Genomic DNA, 18,992 nt, shown 5'->3' on the forward strand with positions numbered 1-18,992 from the left:
CGTTTGCCCAGATGTGTTGAAAGTTCATGTCCACACGAAACCCTGCATCCGAACGTTCGTAGGACTTTACTCAGGATCGTCGAAACTTGGAAGCAGCCAAGGTGTCCTTCGATAGATGAACGGACGGAGAGGCCGTGGTCCACCCACACGACGGAATGTTACCCAGAGAAAGAGAAACAAGCTGTCAGGCCACAGAGAGACGTGGAGGAACCTCAGCGATCGCTAAATGAGAGGCGTCCATCTGAAATCCATGCCGAGCTAGTCATTGTCTGATCCCACCCACGTGATGTTCTGGAGAGGGCGTGGCTACAGGGACCAACCAGCGTGGCCGGGGTCTCCGTGAGGGGGAGGGGTGAACAGGAGGTGCATGGGTGGGGGGCGTTTAGGGCAGTGAAGTTATCCCGTGTGACCTGTGTCATCACACATGTGTCCAGATCCACAGGATGTGCCTAACGTGAGCCCTAACGTCACCGTCGACTAGTTACTAACGTGTCAGCACGGTTCGCCGATTGTGGCAAACGCACGACACCGATGCCAGTCGCTGATGATGGAGAAATCCGCCCTCCAGGGAGAGGGGGTACGTGGGAACTCTGGACGTGCCACTCGTTTGCTGAAACCCTAAAATTGCTCTTGAAGAGTCTGCTAATTAAAAAGACAATTTTTTTTAAACGTTTTTATTTATTTTTGAGACAGAGGGAGACAGAGCATGAACGGGGGAGGGTCAGAGAGAGGGAGACACAGAATCCGAAAGAGGCTCCAGGCTCTGAGCTGTCAGCACAGAGCCCGACGCGGGGCTCGAACCCACGGACCGTGAGATCGTGACCTGAGCCGAAGTCGGACGCTTAACCGACTGAGCCACCCGGGCGCCCCTAAGAAGACAATTTTTTTTTTTTATTTTGTGTACAAACAAAAACAGGCATCAGACTGGGTTTGGCCATACTGCTGACTCCTGACCTAACCCATGGTGACCAATTTTGTTTTCAAGAATCTGTGTGTATGTTGGGTATTTTAAGCATTTGTAAAATTTAAGAGAATGTAGCCTGTTTTTAAAGGATTATAACTTGAGCCGAACTCGGATGCTTAACCGACTGAGCCACCCAGGTGCCCCAAGAGGTCTTATGTTTTAAAAACACGTACTCAACTTTTTAAGACTAAGGTGATACAATATCTGGGATTTGCCTTAAAATGGTTGAGTGGATGGGCGGGGCTGGGATGGAAAAGAGCTGACCATATAGTGATTGCTGCTTAAATTGATGAGGGGCCCACCGGGGTCACTATCCTCTCTACTTCTGTGTTCTTCTGGAAATTTCCATGATGCAAAGTTTAAAAACAAAAAAAATTAAGGAAGAAATACAGTTTCAAACTAGTTAAGTATTCATCTAAAACCCCAAGTCACTTCTAAGTGATCTTTTCTGCGCATAAGCCCCCATCAAAGAGACCCTGAGGCAGCTCGTCCACTGTCTCCAGGCTTCTAGGGTGGACCCCGGGCCGGCGGGCAGACCGACAGGGAAACGGGCAGCTTTGTGCTCCCGGCACAGGGCACCCGGCCGAGGTCGGCGGGCAGCCTGCAGCCCATGCTCAGGGCGTTCTCCAGGGAACCCACGTGCCCGGGGAAGGACGTGAGGCGACAGTGGCCTCGTTCATCCCACCGGCGAGGTTCTGAGGGTCAGTGAGCCTCCTCGCCGGCCAGCTGTGCCCTCGGCAGGGAGGAGAGGTCAGGCGCATCCTGGGGCCCTGCGGGGGCGCAAGTCTGAGGTCCCGCCTTGCTCACCTACGTGATCACAGCAGCCGTGAGAGTGTGTGCGGCCGAGTGCTGAACGGCACAGCCCGCCCTCACTGTCTCCGATCCGCTTGCAAGGTCATGGAAGAGATTGCTTGCCAGGAGAAAAATGTCACGGTTCTCGAAAAGGCCATCGCTGACCAGGAAGGACCCGCCAAGGTGGCTCACACGCGCCTGGAGACCAGAACGCACCGGCCTAACGTGGAGCTGTGTCGCGATGCCGCGCAGTGTCGGCTGGTCAGGGAGGTCCAAGAGATCGCCCACAGCGTCGCCAGGTAGGGGGCGGCCGGCACTCGGGGTGCACAGGACTGTGCGCGTGGACTGTGAACAGGGCTGGGCAGAACCACGTGGGCATGAGTGCATTTGTACCGGTGAAGTTCGAGGGCTCCCTTTCTAGAGGGCGGCCACTTGCTGTCACGCAGAAAATGGGTCCCGAGGTTTAAATTTTTCTGGAGCCCAAATCCAGACGTTTAGGTAAAAATCCACAGTTGTTTTTTTAATTTTTAAAAAATATTTTATTTATTTTTGATAGAGACAGAGCATAAGTGGGGGAGGGGCAGAGAGAGGGAGACACAGAATCCGAAGCAGCTCCGGGCTCCGAGCTGTCAACACAGAGCCCGACGCGGGGCTCGAACTCATGAACCGCGAGATCGTGACCTGAGCCGAAGTCGGACGCTCAACCGACTGAGCTACCCAGGGGCCCCCCAAAATCCACAGTTTTAAGCGTTGGCAGTTGGTGGGGGTTTCTGCCTTGGGAATCTGGCCCCCTTTGAAGTCTCCGTGGGGAGGAAACTATCAGTCTGGCTTCTGTCCCGAACACATGAACACATCCCCCCCGCACCCGGCCCCAGGAAAAGCGCCTCAGGCTCTCCCTCTTCTCCTAGACTCAAGGAGACCTTGGCCCGGGCTCAGGCGGAGCTGAGGGGCCTCAACCGCAGGCAGCTGGCCCTGCAGGAGGAGGTCCAGGTGAAGGAAAACACCATCTACGTCGACGAGGTGCTGTGCACCCACATGAGGAAGTCCATCCCCCCGAGGGACGGGGGCGACCAGGGCGAGTGGGCGGGGGGCCCCCGCCCCGATGCCGTCTGTTGATTGTGCCCACGGTTCAGATGCTGATTAAAGCACTTCACCTACCTACCGGTGGCCCAGAGCTCTCGCTTCGGGGAGGCGGGACTGCGGTCAGAGACACAAGCTCTGGGCGGGGCCTCGGGGCCGAGGTTTGGGGGGCGGCTCGGGGCTGCTGGTTGGGCAGTGGTGGCTCCCCAGGTGCACCCCACGTGCCCGGGGCCAGTCGTCCATCACGGGACTCGGGGCCCGGGGCGGAGGGGTCCCAGACGTTTAGTTCTGATTCCGCCGAGTGTGGTCCTGGATCCCCTACGCAGACTCGGGGGAGGGACGGACCTCTCTGGTGCCACCATCCCCGCTCCCTATGAAACCACGCCGGGGCTGCTGACTCAGACCCACTATTCAAGCCTCACAGAGAGCAGATGAGAGCAGAGGCCCTGGATCTACCCGCACCTGCAGGCGTCTCTCTGGGCCCCTTTCTGCTGGGAGACCCAAGAGGACAGAGGGGCCTCAGCTCCTAGACAGTCAGCTGAGTACTGGGGCTTGAGGAGCCGGTGGGCCCGGCTGCTGCCGCGTGGGGTCGTGCGGTTCGGGGGCAGGGGAGGGGTGGGGAGGACGCCTCTGGTTCACCGGCCGGAGGGGTCGTTAGTGGGCGCGTCTGTTGCAGAGCCGGCCGTCAGGCAGGGCAGGCTGTGGTCTCAGGTCGCCAGCCAGGGAGATAGAGGGCGCCTCCTTCAGCCCCCAGGCTCGGGGAGGGGTCCCCAGCCTCCTTCCTCCCCTGGATGCAGACGGAGGGTGTGAGTTTAGTGACGGTCTCCAGACCAACGGGTAATCATTTTTCAGACTCAAGTAACAGTAAAGGAGAAAGGAAAAACGTTCCCCGTTTCTGCCGCAGATTCAAGCCTGTGTCTGGACGAGTAGGCAGCTCTGGAGACGCAGGGGGGCCTAGGCCCCTGCACTGCCCGCCTGGGGGGGGGGGGTGCCGCGCGGCCGTGTGAGCCGCGGTGACAGCCCCCCTGCCCTCACACCCGCGTCGCTTCTGCACAGCTGTGCTCACGGCTCAGGCGCGGTGAGGTATGACCTCTCTTCCCTCGTGGTGGCTGTGGGGACTGGCCACCCGCCCTCATTCTGACGTCAAAGGGCCACCTCGCAAGTGCGGGGCTCACGTCCAGGCGCCTTGCTCGAAGCCGCTGCCACGCTCGGTGCTCACACTCGACTCGGTGATGCGGGGGTGGGGGTGGGGGGCACTGGCCAGGAGGGCGGAGCCCCCGCGCCCAGGGTCAGCACCTGGATTCTAGTTCCCACATGGCCAGCCGAGCCCCGCCTCCTCTTAGGGCCCCCTGCAAGGCGACAGTCGGCCAGACAGCCCAGGGCCTTCCCGTCTCTGATGTTCCCTGAATCTGGCTGCCCAGCTCCAGACGCGGTGTCTTGAACAGTGTCAGACGCGGGCCCGACTCCCTCGGGGTTTAGCATCTAAGCGTTCCTTGGCCCGGAGCGTCTGTGCGGCCGGCAAGGGGTGTCCCTAACCTCTCTGAGGCTGAGGGCGTCTGCTTCGTGCCGACCTGCGCCGTGACCTGCCTGCCCAGGGGCTGCGTATCTCCTGCCGGGTGATGAGGAGGGACCCCCTCCTCTCTGCCCCGGGGGCGCCCCCGGGAGCTCCTCTGCTCTGGCTGGGAAGGGTCCGGAGCCCCTTCCCAGGTGAGAGGCAGGGGGTGTCTGTGCAGACTTGGGATTATCCCAGGGGGTGTGGTCAGCAGGTGCGAGGACTCAGCGGGAAACCCTTTCTTGTGAAAACAGCTCTGAGGGGCTCCGTGGTTCCTTGAGGTCACCACCTGGCTCAGGTCAGCCCCGTCACCTGCCTGGTCCCCACCGGTCCCCGGCTCCCAGAGTGCCCGCTGCCCCACAGGTAAACCGGGAGTAGTGAATCCCGACCAGTAAACCGGCGTGTGGCCGGAGAGGACTCGATGGGGCGGTTCCATCCACTGCTCCCAGCGTCCGTGTCATTGGCGCCTGTTCCCGCTGCTTAAAAAGGGTGGGGTCTCAGTACTCAGGAAGACAGCACGAGCCAAACGAGTCGCTCTGAAACCACTGGTTGTGCAAACAGAGGGGGATGGCACCTCCTCGCGATCTCACTCTCGGGCGGTCAGCGCGGAGCGAGCGGGTCTGTCTCCAGCCTGAACTCGGGCAGATGCAGAGGAATGGGAATCAGGTCCCTCACCCGAGCGCCAGCCAGGGAAGCCGCGCGAATCTCTCACCACGTGTGACGCTCAGCCGGTGAACACACAGGACTGTGCGACTTCAGCCTGCAAGGTGCCTCCTCTGGGGTGGCCGGAAGTGTGAAGGGGCAAGTGTCCACTGGAGAGGGGTCATTCTGTGTCTACAGAAATCGCTTCCATCAGGTTGTAGTTGGCGACACTTTTTCTGGAACAGTGACATCTGTCATCCTAACGTCACGAAGACGTATTCCTATCTTTCAATTTTACTAAAACAAACAAACAAAAAAAACAACCCTTAGTTCTCGGGACGCCTGGGTGGCTCAGTCAGTTGAACGTCCGACTTGGGCTCAGGTCACGATCTCACGGTTCGTGGGTTCGAGCCCCGCGTCGGGCTCTGTGCCGACAGCTTGGAGCCTGGAGCCTGCTTCGGATTCTGTGTCTCCCTCTTTCTCTGACCCTCCCTCTCAAAAATAGATAAACATGAAAAAAAAAATAAACCTTGGTTCTTGAGAACTCCATCTTCCACGGTAGCATTTCTCAGCTACACATAGTAAAACGGAAGTTTTCTCTGATTCGTCCGACGCTCCCGTGCTCTGGAGTCTCGGGGGCTCCACATGTCCTTGCGTGGGAGGCAGTTGGCCGGAATGAAGGGAGAGGCTCTAGGTTCCGGTTGACGTTGACGCACCGGCTTCCGGCACTTCCTGAGCGAGTGACCTCGGGCAGCTTACTCTTAAGTCCCTGTTTCCTGATCTCTGAAGGAGGGGGGATGGTGTCCACCCGCCAGGGCTGTTACGTGGGTTCAAGGAAACCGTGACCCGCACCTCGCACGCACGCACTGAGCACTCCGCCCCTTCTGGGGACGCCTCCCGCTGCATGGGGGTGGGGGGTAGAAAGTGTCCCGCGTTTCAGTCAGGGACTCTGGTGTCAGCTCTGCCACTAATTGGCCGTGTGGCCCCGGGACAGCCACCTCTTCTTCTGAGTCTGTGTTCTGTCATGCACATATTAAATCCCTCACGGCCCATGGCCAACTCTGGGTCCAGGCGACAGACGTGGCCCTTCCCAGTTCCGTGCAGCCTCCTGGACCCCGTCCCAGCTTTATTTGCATGCTGGGGAGCTCGGCATGTCTGAACCAGGTACAGAACTCAGGGTCACACAGCCAGTGGCCTGAGGGGACGGAGGTCACAGGTATCAGGACCCTTCTGCCCACAGAGCCGAAGGCCCCTCGCTCAGTCTTCTCAGAAACAAATCCTTCACTTTTGTTGTGGCCTTGCCTGTGGGTGGCGGTCTAGCGCCTCAGGGGACCGCGGTCCTGCTTTCCTCGCGCATTTAGAAATTCGGAGGATTTTGCCCCCATCACCGGGGGGGGGGGGTCGCCGGGGCTTCCTCTGCTGCACCCACAGCCGGGAGAGGCTCCTGTGCTCCGGCCAGAGGGGACAGGCAGGGACACGCAGCCATGGCCCACGGAGGTCACAACCCTGTGGCCATCTTCATCCACTCCTGGGCCCTGAGCATGCGGGTTACAGACTGCGTGTGCTCTGTGTTTCCCCGGGGCTCCCCTACTCTCAGCTGGGGGTCCTGCCTCAGCTCCATGGGGAATGGGAATGTCTGTGTGGCCAAGGAAGTCCCGGTGTCCTTCAGACTGTTGTCAGGGGACCCACGGGTCAAACTATTTTAACACCACCACCAAGATGTTACATGTGTTTTCACTCATTCTCTCTGGAGTTTTCCAGAGGCTGCATGGCGTGTGATGTCTAAACAGATGGCAGAAGCAGGGATGAGAAACCCAGGTTAACTATTGAGCCAGACTTAAGATTGTCTGAACTGTAAACTGAGCCCACACTTCTTTGGAAAACATGTCCATAAAATGTGTTAATGTGTTGTCTGTATGAGACCTCTCTACACTCAGATTCCATGTTTGGAGATGAAAGCAAGCTGTCCAAAACTGGTCCATGCCGAGAAGTCATTAGCCAGTCAGTCAACCAGCCGTCAGTCAACCAAGCAGCCAATCAGTCAACCAACGAATCAGTCAACCAAGCAGCCAATCAGTCAGTCAACCAGCCAGTCAACCAACCAGCAGTCAGTCAACCAACCAGATGATCAGTCAACCAACCAGCCAGCCAGTCAATCAACCAGCCAGGCAACCAACCAGCCAGTCAGTCAACCAACCAGACGATCAGTCAGTCAACCAGCCACTTAATCAGCCAGCCAATCAGCCAAATAGCCAATCAGTCAATCAACCAACCAGCCAATCAGTCAACCAACCAACCAGCCAATCAGTCAACCAAGCAGCCAATCAGTCAACCAACGAATCAGTCAACCAAGCAGCCAATCAGTCAGTCAACCAGCCAGTCAACCAACCAGCAGTCAGTCAACCAACCAGATGATCAGTCAACCAACCAGCCAGCCAGTCAATCAACCAGCCAGGCAACCAACCAGCCAGTCAGTCAACCAACCAGACGATCAGTCAGTCAACCAGCCACTTAATCAGCCAGCCAATCAGCCAAATAGCCAATCAGTCAATCAACCAACCAGCCAATCAGTCAACCAACCAACCAGCCAATCAGTCAACCAAGTAGCCAATCAGTCAACCAACCAGACGATCAGTCAGTCAACCAGCCAGTTAATCAGCCAGCCAATCAGCCAAATAGCCAATCAGTCAACCAACCAACCAGCCAATCAGTCGATCAACCAGCCAATCAGTCGATCAACCAGCCAATCAGTCAACCAAGTAGCCAATCAGTCAACCAACCAGACGATCAGTCAGTCAACCAGCCAGTTAATCAGCCAGCCAATCAGCCAAATAGCCAATCAGTCAATCAACCAACCAGCCAATCAGTCAACCAACGAGCCAATCAGTCGATCAACCAGCCAATCAGTCGATCAACCAGCCAGTCAGTCAACCAACCAGACGATCAGTCAATCAACCAGCCACTTAATCAGCCAGCCAATCAGCCAAATAGCCAATCAGTCAATCAACCAACCAGCCAATCAGTCGACCAACGAGCCAATCAGTCGATCAACCAGCCAATCAGTCGATCAACCAGCCAGTCAGTCAACCAACCAGACGATCAGTCAGTCAACCAGCCAGTTAATCAGCCAGCCAATCAACCAAATAGCCAGTCAACCAGCCAGTCATTCTTACAGGTGGTCTGCATTCTAGCCGAGGCTCTCCTCACTGAGCTGGCTGTGCCCTTGTGGCTCCCAGGGCCCCTCTGGTGTCCCAACAGGGGGACCTACCCCCTCGCCTGTGTTGGTCTATCCTGAATGCTAGTGAGACAGGAGCCACGGGGACCCAGCAGCTGCAGGGTGGTTCCTGGGGCCGTGGCCACGGAGGTGCTGGGACCTCAAAAACACTGGATCCACAGGAGCTCTCACAGAGGCCTGGGCAGCTGCACAGATGCGGACAGAGCACACAGAAGGCTGCGCAAATCAAGTCTGCAACGAGACCCTTGTCGAAGGTACTCTGAAATTTTATTAATTGAGGTCTATTGGGAAAAAAACCCTTTATGCAAATATATGCACAAAAATCTCAAAAGACCAGGATTAATACATGTCTGGGGCCTGGGCCCAAGGATTTGTAATTACTTCCTATTTAAAACACAGGAGACCACCCCCCTCCATTCTTTTTTTTTTTTTTAACGTTTATTTATTTATTTATTTATTATTATTTTTTTTTTTAAATTTTTTTTTTTCAACGTTTTTTTATTTATTTTTGGGACAGAGAGAGACAGAGCATGAACAGGGGAGGGGCAGAGAGAGAGGGAGACACAGAATCGGAAACAGGCTCCAGGCTCCGAGCCATCAGCCCAGAGCCTGACGCGGGGCTCGAACTCACGGACCGCGAGATCGTGACCTGGCTGAAGTCGGACGCTTAACCGACTGCGCCACCCAGGCGCCCCAACGTTTATTTATTTTTGAGACAGAGAGAGACAGAGCATGAACGGGGGAGGGGCAGAAAGAGAGGGAGACACAGAACCAGAAGCAGGCTCCAGGCTCTGAGCCATCAGCCCAGAGCCCGACGCGGGGCTCGAACTCGCAGACCGTGAGATGGTGACCTGAGCTGAAGTCGGACGCTTGACCGACTGAGCCACCCAGGCGCCCCCCCCCCATTCTAAAAATAACACACAGCCCTTGTAGAAAGTTTGAGAAGTGGGGTAAAGCATAAAAAGGGAAACAAAAACCACGTATAATCCCATCACCCAGGGACGCTGTTAACATTTCTGGGGTAGCTCTTCTCTGCTTTCAAAACGCCCCCCTACACACTTTACATGATTGATATCCCACCAAACATGCAGCTTTGTGTCCTGGCCTTCTCGCTTAACACCGAATTAGGGATGTGTCCCCAGGACATTACAATTCTTTGTAAGTGGGAGTGATGGCCACAGCGCCGCTGGCGTGGGATCACTGTGCAGGGGTCAGGGGAGGTGGGCCCAGTTCTGAGCGGCTGCATTTAAAAGCGGGAGTTTGGGGGCGCGTGGGTGGCTCCGTCGGTTAAGCACCGGACTTGGGCTCAGGTCATGTTCTCGGGTTCGTGAGTTGGAGCCCCACCTCAGGCTCCATGCTGACAGCTCAGAGCCTGGAGCCTGCTTCAGATTCTGTGTCTCCCTCTCTGCCCCTCCCCTGCTCACACGTGCGCGCTCTCTCTCTCTCAAAAATAAATAAAAGTTAAAAAAAACTTACAAGCGGGAATTTCCCCACCTCCCAGAGGACGTGCATTTCCAACCCAGCGCTGAGCTGGTGCTGGGGCTCCTGCAGTCACCAGGGACAGCAGGCTTTTCCGAATTGGCCAGCTGGGGGGAAAGCGCGGTTCTGTTTGCCCCCCGAGGTGTTCTAGGTGTTCTAGGAGTCGGGCGAGGCACTGCTCTGTGTGGCTCCGGGCTCTCAGCTCCCGCCTGAGGCAGGCCATGCAGCCCAAGCCCAGGGACAAAGGAGAAGCCAGCCCTGGGTAGTTGGTAAAGATAGCACTTTGAAGGCACATCACCAGTGGCCCCAGCCTTTGTCGGGGCGTCGGATGGGGTGGAACTGGCAACATGGACACGGGGGGTGGGAGGGGGGGTTCCGGGTCCTTCTGTGGGAACCGGCGGGGGGCTCCGACGCCCTCGGAGAGTGCTCCCTACATCATGGGGTAAGCGATGACGAAATAGTTGAGCTCGGAGTCGATGAGTTTCCTGTACTTCCGGTGGATCTCACGCAGCGTCCTGTCCTCGTCGTTGGTCTCGTACCTGTTCGTGTAAATTCGCACCTGCGCAGCACAGAAACACGACACGCGCACCGTGACTGCGCCAGGCCGGCCCCACGCTGGTCCCAGCCTCAAGCGCACACGGTCGGGCATCGCCGGGCACAGCCCAAAGCCAGCCGCTGGGGAGAGGGGGCTCTGGGCCCCCTCCCGTGCAGGTCCCGCCGGAGACAGACCCAGGGCCCCACCTTGAGAGTGCGCAGGGAACACTGCCCTTCCTCCTGGCTCTTCAGGATCCGCTCCACGAACCTGACGTCCAGGAAAGCCCAGATTTTGAAGTAGAACAGCTTCCTGCAGGATGAGACGAGGAAGCACAGTTCCTCGTCCAGGGACTCGTGGTTGTTGTTGAACTCAAATGTCAGTTTCTGGAAAGGCAGCGAAGGGGAGACGGGGTCGGGGGGGGGAGGGCGGTGGTGCAGTGGGCAGAGATGCTGGGACCGGCTGGGTCCTCCCACAACATGCCTGCGGCCCGGCTGTGGGTCAGACGACCACGGTGGCCCCAGGGCCACAGGTAACAGACGGGACGTGTGGGTGATTTCACCCAATCTGCAAGAGGCATTTGGAGCTCAGAGCCCGAGGCGCTGGTCCCAGCCCCTCAGCCTCCCGGGCCGGGCCACCAGGCGGCCACCCACCCGCCCCCTCACGGAAGGACAGTAACAGGCAGGCTTCAAATGAGTTATCGGCACTTAGAGGCCCTCGGTGGTGGTGGTGGTATTTGTATCAGTTGACCTCAGTCGTCCCAGCCCCCCAGGAGGTCTTTGGAGGGACACAATGACCCCGATTTTACAGATGGGGAAGCGGCCAGGGGAGAGGGCCGCGCACGCCCCTGGGCTCCTCAGTGACTTGGTGTGTCTGGTCTGGAGTCAGACTCCCGTGTGCTGCCGGGACCCGGTGCCGGGAGGAAGCGGCCTCAGACCCGCCCTCAGCCTGGAGAGGCTCCGAGAGGGCACAGAGGGCTTTCCCTGGCGGGTAGCCCACCCGAAAATGCCTCGTGCTGCGCGTGCACAGGTGAGCAGTAGCTGTCACCCGCTGTGACCCTGGGGCAGGGGCGGGGGGTGGGGGTGGGTGGGGGGGACGCGTAGTCCGGGAACATAGCCCGAGCGTCGGCCTGAGTGGGCACAGGCCCGGCCGGGAGCAGGCAGCAGAGGAGAGGCCTCTGCCCTGGGGGAGCCTCCCGGCCCTGGGCCCCCCTACCTGCAGCGTGTGCCGGAAGGTGGGCAGGAGATCCGTCAGCGTGGGCCTCATGGACCAGTCCGGGTCGCCGAAGTAGCAGCTTCTCAGACTGAGGCCCCGAACGGGGATCTCCTGCAGGAGGACCCGGGCCAGGCGCTCGTGCTTCATGACCCGCTCGAAGAAGAAGTTCACCTTGAGGTGGGAGGCGCGCCTGGCCAGCCTGGCCCAGGACATGCCCCAGACGACCTGGCCGTGGGGGTCGTGCACGTGGCACTTGATGTTTATGGTCCAGAGGGTCCTGGCGTTGTTCTCGCACAGGCCGTCCAGCAGCTCGTCCGAGATGCAGTTGTAGTTGAGGGTCAGGGACACCAGGCTGCGGAACGTGGCCATGGTCTTGCTGAACTGGGGGCTGCTGTAGACGGCCAGGTGGTGGCTGAAGTAGTCCTCGATGTCGAGCTGGGACACCGGGCTCTCGCCCCGAGAGCAGCTCAGGGAGCCGAGCACGGCGCAGCCCTGCTCCACGGTCAGCCTGGCCCCTTTCAGGCTGAGGCGATCCAGCTGCCTTCCCGCTTTCTTCAAGAAGCAGCTCAGGCTCTTGATGAACGCGCCGCGGATGCTGTTCCTCCAGACGGGACGGTCCAGCTCCAGGTGCTGCACGGACAGCGACTTCAGGCGGTTGTTGCTCTTGCCCAGACAGGACAGGAGGCCTCGCATGGTGACCTGGAACTTCTTGGTGAGCACGGCATCGTAAGGGTTCAGAAACTTGATCTCCAGGTGCTCCAGATAGCGGCCAAATCTCTTCACGTACCAGAGGGCCGACTCGAACTCGGACGCGTGCACCCTGGAGGGTCTCCCGCTGAACGTGATGGTCCTGTACCGCCAGAGGTCGGCCGAGTGCATCATCTGGTTCCACTTTCTGCAGACGAGGGCGGCCCGGGACCTGTCCCTGTCTCCCAGCCACCAGAACACGCGACGCAGGCACACGTCGGGCAGGGCGGCCCAGCAGCTCTGGTCTCGGGGCCGGACGGCCCGGCTTTCTTCGTCCATCGAGGAGCCGGGGTGTCCAGAGCAGCCGTGCGGGAGGCAGGGGCTTCCAAAAACGAGGAAACAGAAGCGACCGCTCGTCTTCTGTGGGGAGTAAAAAGGAAGCACCGTGACCTGCCGAACAGAAACCAGACCCCCTTGAATGAACTCGCAGCCCGGCCTCACGTGCCGCCCTTCCGCGAGGGGCGAGAGCCTCGCCGTGAAGGCCCGCAGAGACCCAGGCCGTCGGGGTCTCTCGGACACACGCACACCGGGACCCGCGCCCAGCACAGTCCCGGGAGCGAGAAGCCTGGGGACAGGGCTGTTCAGAGGAGGCGGCATCTGGGAGGGGCTTCGCGGGCTGCGTGGGAGCCGCAAGGCAGCCCGGGTCGGCCTGGCGGTGCTGGAGGAGAGCGGACGCACCCTGGGCAGCGGGCACCGTGGCGCAAAGCCACAGAACTGGGAACGAATGGGATCTGTTCACGTGCGGGGAACTAAAAATTGTCACTTCACTTGTGGGGGCGGGGGTTGGAGCCGGAACGGGGGGGAGGTGCCGGGTCAAGGGGCCCCGGAGCGATGCAGACAGAGGCTGCGTCCTAGGGGCCAAGACTGGAGTTCCGACATGCCGACATGCCGGGTCCCCTTCTGGGGATGGGGACCCTGGCTGCTTGGCACCGAATTGCCGATGGGGGCGTTTGCATTCAAAGGGTTAGCGGCACATCAAGGGTCACGGGCGGAGAGCCTCCCATGAGGCCGCGGGGCCGGGCAAGGGCCAGGGAGCCTGCGTCCACAGGTGTTGTCAGTCTGACGTTAGAAAGGACCCTCCAGGGAGGGGGAGGATGAATGGCCAGAGCAGGCTTTGGGCTCCGAGCCTGGGGCTAGGGCAGCGGGACAGCGGGGGACGCGTGGGTTTATGCGCTCTTTGCAGGACACGGTGACTGGGAACGTAGAAGTGGGGCGACCTGGCAGCCGGGCTGCAGGCGAGACCTCTACGAAGCTAGGGAGGCCCCGGGAGGGCCCGGCCACCGCCCACCTGGGGTGCTGGGCCCTGGGACTTTCTACAGGAGCCATCTGCTGAAGTTTTCCTGACGGCGTGATTTCCACGTCTCCCTGGCCTGAAACTTCTCGTCTTTCCCTTTCCCTGTCTCTCCCAGAGGCCCCGCTCTTCAAGCTTGCGGCCCTGTGGCCCCGGAACGCTTCTGCCGGCTACTTTACCAAGTGGCCCGAGATTATCCTCACGCCTCGTGAAACCGCAGGGCCGGAGGAGCTCTGGGAAGTACGTCTTTACAGATGGGAACTGAGCCCCAGAGGGGTGAGGACGCTTGCCTGTGGTCACACAGCCCTCAGGAGCCGAGGGACACGTTAACCGCATTTCTCAGTGCGGGACGGACATGCGTCTGCGCGTGAGCTCGTGAGCGTCGCTCACTTGCTCTCCGTGCCTGTCCCCGGCTGCGTCTAGGATCCGCGTGCAACCGTGGTGGGCGTCCGTGCCGCTCTCCTCTCGGCTCTCCCTGTGACGGACCCCCGGGCGCCCCCGACGGGGGTGACGTGTGGGAGGCTGGTTCTGCCGCGTCCTCTGGGGCCCGGCGCCCTCCCCCACCTCCGGATCCAGGCAGACCTGCACGCGGGATTTGGCAGCGGCCTGGCCCCGTCCAGGGTTCCCCTCTCGCCCGTGCCCATCCCTGACGATGATCCTCGGCCCAGCCTGTCTCCCGCGGGACTCACACACCCCTTGAGACCAGGGACGGCCTCATTCTCGTGAGTCGCACTTGCACACTGAACAAAGGAAGAGAGAGGGTCGTCTCTTTGTTCACAGAACTGGGTCCCCAGCACTTTGCTTGGAGCTAGGCGCGTGAGAGAGGCCAAGCCGCTCCCAGAGCTGAGCAAAAGCCTTTGCCCTAGCAGTCACTGGGCGCAGGAGCTCTCAGACACGGAACCACGGGGTGGTGTGGGCAGAACCGATCTGCGGGCTGGGAAAGCCAAAAGCCGCAGTCGGTACTGGGCACAGCCTCCCCTCCTAAACGACCTCGCCAGCCGCAGGCCGCGGAGCTCAGAGGTCGGGTCCTGGTTCCATCAGTTGCTAGGGATGACCTCAGGCAAGTTAATTTTCTCTGTGCCTCAGTCTCCACATCTGAAAACCAGGGATAACAGTGGCGCCTCTATCTTAGCGGCGGGAGGATTAAATGAGCTGATCCGTGCAGGTGCCTGGTGTGTATCAGAGGCTATACCGCGTTTGCGCCTGGTAAGTGGAGGCCAAGGCGCTTCCGGGGCGGTCCCTGCTGGGCGCGGTGAACACACCCAGTTTGCGGATGGGGAAACAGAGGTGTTGCAAGTTGGGAAAGTCTCCCCGCGAACGCCCGCGGAGAGCGGGAAGGGATCGGAACCCACCCCAAGGGCTCACAGACCTGTCCCCCAGGCGGGGAGCTGCCAGCCCGGGAAGAAACCTAAGGAAGCCGCGTCACCCACGGCCCGGAGGTGCCCGAGGACGCCTGTTTCCAGGAGGAGGCGGCAGGGGCCCCATTACCCGCTCACCGCGCCCCGCTCGTTGCGCCCGGTTTGGGCTGCTGGGACAGCGAGCCGCCCGCCTGCTCCCGCGCCGCCTGCGCTCCGACGCCGACTCCGCGCAGGCCTCCGGGACGCGCGCCCTCGCCGGCGATGAGCCTTTGTGACGCGCCCAGGCCTGCGGGCCTCCGCTGTGCCCTGGGCGCGAGGCCCCAACCCGGGGTCGCCAGGGTCCCTGCGGTGCGTGCGGGGGGCCGGACGGCCCCTCCAAGTGGCCGGGGCCTGGGGGGGACCTGGTCCGGGGTTCCCGGGAGGGCGGGTTCCGTGCGCAAAGGTGCGTGGGGCGGGGCTGGGGGTCCGTGCGGGGTGGGCTCCGGGAATACGAGGGGGGTAGGTTCAGGCACCAGCGGGGAGGGGGCCGGAGAGAGTACTGGGGGCCGGGTCCGCGGGGTGGAGGAGGGGGGGCGGGGTCTGGGCCGTGGATGGGGCTCGGGGTTGGGGAGGGCCAGAGGGCAGAGGGCCGGGGTCACAGAGTCGGAGGCGGAGCGCAGGGTAGGGGCGGGGTCCGGGCGTGGCTGGGGGCTGCGTGCGCGCGACTGAGGGTGGGCTTCCCTCTGCGATGGGGAAGAGGCTGTGCCGGCCTGTGGGAGGAGGCGCTGCGCTCTGCACCCCCCTCTCCTTCCCCCAACTCGGAAGTGGTTCCCATCGGAAAGGCTTGGCCCACCTGACTCACCTAAGACAAGGCATGAGTGGGTGTCTAACGCACCCACTTTCCATGGCCCTCCCCTCCCGGCCGCCCTAGGGTGTCCCTAAAGGCCAGGCAAAAAGGCGGGGGGGGGGGGTGCATGTGGGCCTCTGACACCAGCCTCCCGGCTCCGGTGTGCGTCCTGAGCCCCGGCCTGCCCCCCCGCAGCCGCATCCTCCCTGCCTCCTTCCGTTTCTGCCTTTCCCCGCGCGTTGTCCCTTCCCGTCCTGCCTGCTCCTAGCGCCGCGTCTCTGACTGGGAAGGACCAGTGAGGAATCTCAGGAAAGGTGGACAGGAAAGGGTATTTTCAGTCTCCAGAGACAAGCCTGGGTTCCCCAGGTGTCCAGACTACAGCCCGGATGTCCGATCCAGGTGCCTGATACCTGGGATTCCCAGGCCCAAGAGCCGGGGGCCTCTCTCCTGGTTTCTCTGTGGCTGCTGGCAAACCAGTATCTCCGTTCGAAGGAAAATAGTTAAACCTTTTCTTGTAAGAGGAAAAAACCCAAGAAGAAAATCCTTCCCTTTTCACAAGGAAAGACTGCCAAGGGGGGGTGGCGCGCAGGAAGACGGTGTAAAACGGAGTCTTCTCCATCTGTGGCACCTTTTCTGTTCCAGGTTAGCGGGAGGTTCTCATTCGGTTTCCTTGCCGTGAAGCCGGCCGCCAGCCTTTCTCCTGAAGAAATGCGTATAGAAAACCTGGTGTGTTTAAAGTGCAAAAGCCAGTTCCTGGGCTATGTCTCCGTGCTGCTGTCCCCGGTCCCCAAAGCACAAACCCTGAGCTGCAGGTGACACCGAGGAGACACGGAGGAACCTTCTGGGGGCTTGGGACAGGAGGGACAGACTAGGGAAGCCACACTGTGCCCTCTTATGTGGCTGTTAAGAGACAAGAGCCACATCATCTGGCCTGGAGACATGTCCTTGGGTGTTTGGGGTCAGAGGTACAAAGCAGTGTTTATGGTGGGACTCCCAGTGTGTGTGTTTATATAATCGGGTTGCCAGATGAGATATAGGATTCCCCGTGAAATTTCAGTTTCAGGGCCACATTTTTCTAGTATAGCTGCGTCCCATGCAATTATTTTGTAACTGTTTCTGTCCCAAGTAATGCATTTTTATTTGCTGGATCTGGCAATCCCGTGACGTAAGGGTGGGGGAAAGTGTGGAAAGAAAAGGCGGACCGTGGGTGGCAAGGGTGTGTGGCCCCAGTACCCCCACCAGTTGTGGAGCTCACCACCTTTGCAAAATGGTGCCCTCGTGTGCTCGTAGAAATAGCTAAAGAAGTTAGAAAGGAACGTTTAGGTCTTTTTTTTTTTTTTTTTTTTTTTTGGTAAGGAGCGTGTGTCATATATGAAGAAAAAAAAAGACAAACGGCAGAGTAATGAGTATAGTGAGATAATATATGGGGAATAAGAAACAATTTAAACCCCACGTGAACTTGTCCGGGTTTGCATGAGCGAAGGGAAAGTGTTCAGAGCATACTGACCAGACTGCCGGTGTGGGTGTCCTAGGGTCCTGGGGCGGGGAGGGGAGGTTGTCAGCTTTCCCCTCGTGTGTGACATTATATCAGCCGGTTACAACCAAATCTCGTACTTCTGTGTTTTGAAAAACATCCAATAATGAAAGCTTGCGGTCACTGTTGTTTTTGTCTTTTAAATGAGGCCTCCGGTGTGTAAGCTTCGGAACTCCGTCCATGTGGATTCCACGCTGGATCCTGCCTCCCTTTCCTCGTATAATCCCAGGGAAGCTCCCCGTCGGCTCCGTCTAGCTTCCTTGGCTGATTAACCATTTATAAAGAGCTTCCTGTTGAACCACGTTCACAGGATGGTCCAGTAGCTCCAATGCCAACTCTTATTATTACTAGGAAATAATTTAGGATGTAAAAACTTAGCGGCTACAAACCCCGATCTGCTGGAGGCAAGCCACAACAGCTTGGATCCCGCCCAGGACTTGTGCTCTCTGGGCCTCCGCTGCCCGCTCCACCACGAGAGCCTGCCCGGCGCCCTCCGCTTCGTTCACTCCCTCGGCATGTGTGCAGTGCTCGCGGCGTCCATCCCCGGGCTTGGAGCCGGAGGCACACGCTCAGAGATCCGGCTCAGCCTTCGAAGGCGGCCCAGTCTCTAGGAGCTCATGCGACGAAGCAGGTATCAGGTGCTCTGAGAGACTTCACTTGGACACGCGGAGAAGGGGCCTGGAGAAGGGCTGGCGGCCGTGTCTGCAAACATCCGGCAGCTCTTGGGGGGTTTTAAAAACACCGTCCAGATAGTTCATGGCCAGGTAAGGAGAGAACAGAGGCAGGGCCTGGTGTTGATTCAGGGTCACACTGAGAACTGCGCTCGGGCTGTGCCAGGCTGCTCCCACGGTCTTCTGCGGGCGGACACGGGCTGTGCTCACACCGCAAAGGCGGGCTCACCGTTTTGCTTGTGCCCCTTGCCTCTTGCTTGGTTGAATTTTCAGAAGGAGGAAGAGACTCCCTATTCTCCATCTCTGGACAGATGCCTTTCTCTGCCTTGGAAGTTGGATCCTCAGTGCTTTGACTTGGGAGGGGTGCAGAGAAAATGTCTCACGGACCCTGGGATCCCACGTTTACCCTGCAGTTGTGAGTGATGCGGTGAACTACAACAATGGGTTTGGCTTTAACAGTCGGACAACACGATAAACTAGATAACCCCAAAGCTCCCGCTACGCGCATGTAGAAATGCCCGGTGAGACGTGGCAAACGTTTAAGCCAACAGCTGACTTTAAAAGAAGGAAACTTTAAAGGTCCACGTCCCAGGAATGAAGGCCTGACCTTTTAAGCACATGCACTTACGGAGGAGACGTGGGTCCCCATGTCATAATAAGGGCTTGGACGAGAGAGAAGTCCTGTCCACACAAAGTTGGCGGGGGTGGGGGGCTGGAAGTAAGCTTCCCCTTCCCCTGCATGGAGCTGGGAGCCTAGAGGCTACACTTGTGGCTAAGAGAGAAGAACCAGTTCAGTGGAAGGGGAACACGGCATGCCAGCTCGTCTATACTGGGCTGGGATCTGAGCGTGGGGAAGAAACACTCACACTCCTGAAACCTCAGAATCATGGGTGCACGCCATTCGTGTACTTGGGATTCAGACTTACATTAGCCTCGTGGTCCGGGACCCCCATCATAAGAATTAACATAAAAATTGGGAAGTCTGGCTGAAGCAACCAGAAAAATCCCTCTGGAAGGTACATCAGCTCAAACTAGGTCATTCCTCCAGGTAGAGTCCCACTGAATGGAGGCTCA

At 59.1% G+C, this 18,992-nt stretch overlaps 3 protein-coding genes across 17 annotated transcripts in view; 2 read left to right on the plus strand and 1 right to left on the minus strand.

Moving 5' to 3' along the window:
• Window positions 1-18,992, plus strand: part of TEKT1 (tektin 1) — a 47,523-nt gene that overhangs the window by 13,529 nt on the left and 15,002 nt on the right. For 6 of the 7 annotated variants that reach the window (XM_058703064.1, XM_058703067.1, XM_058703069.1 and 3 more), the window contains exons 7-8: window positions 1,859-2,055; window positions 2,665-2,928. The exons of the other annotated variant lie outside the window; for it this stretch is intronic. In XM_058703064.1, coding sequence (XP_058559047.1) covers window positions 1,859-2,055; window positions 2,665-2,872 — 405 coding nt within the window. In that variant the 3' untranslated portion in view covers window positions 2,873-2,928. Of the gene's footprint in view, window positions 1-1,858; window positions 2,056-2,664; window positions 2,929-18,992 lie in introns of those variants that run through there. 7 annotated transcript variants of the gene reach the window in all.
• On the minus strand, window positions 10,008-15,139 carry FBXO39 (F-box protein 39). Of its 9 annotated transcripts, none has more exons than XM_058703075.1 (5): window positions 15,026-15,139; window positions 14,112-14,269; window positions 11,492-12,598; window positions 10,486-10,662; window positions 10,008-10,303 (listed from the first exon to the last, which is right to left on the minus strand). In XM_058703075.1, exons 3-5 carry the CDS (start codon window positions 12,515-12,517, stop codon window positions 10,175-10,177), a joined length of 1,332 nt encoding a protein of 443 aa, XP_058559058.1. In that variant the 5' UTR covers window positions 12,518-12,598; window positions 14,112-14,269; window positions 15,026-15,139; the 3' UTR covers window positions 10,008-10,174. The 9 variants fall into 9 exon arrangements, with proteins under 9 accessions (XP_058559058.1, XP_058559059.1, XP_058559063.1 ...); XM_058703076.1 differs by having other exon boundaries at window positions 14,899-15,114; XM_058703080.1 differs by having other exon boundaries at window positions 15,018-15,088.
• The window catches only part of SLC13A5 (solute carrier family 13 member 5), a 39,731-nt gene continuing 36,049 nt past the window's right edge, over window positions 15,311-18,992 (plus strand). The window contains exon 1 of the mRNA XM_058703062.1: window positions 15,311-15,329. The gene's annotated coding sequence lies outside the window, so the exon portion shown is untranslated. The remainder of the gene's footprint in view (window positions 15,330-18,992) is intronic.

The sequence above is a fragment of the Neofelis nebulosa genome, chromosome 16 (assembly GCF_028018385.1).
Source record: "Neofelis nebulosa isolate mNeoNeb1 chromosome 16, mNeoNeb1.pri, whole genome shotgun sequence".
Lineage (NCBI taxonomy): Eukaryota > Metazoa > Chordata > Mammalia > Carnivora > Felidae > Neofelis > Neofelis nebulosa.

Coding starts and splice junctions, on each gene's coding strand:
- FBXO39 (XM_058703073.1), bottom strand. CDS start 12,517: ATGGACGAAGAAAGCCGGGCCGTCCGGCCCCGAGACCAGAGCTGCTGG. Junction 10,663..11,491: donor CCTTCCGGCACACGCTGCAG/GTAGGGGGGCCC, acceptor CTGCCTTTCCAG/AAACTGACATTTGAGTTCAA. Junction 10,304..10,485: donor GTTCCCTGCGCACTCTCAAG/GTGGGGCCCTGG, acceptor TGTGCTGCGCAG/GTGCGAATTTACACGAACAG.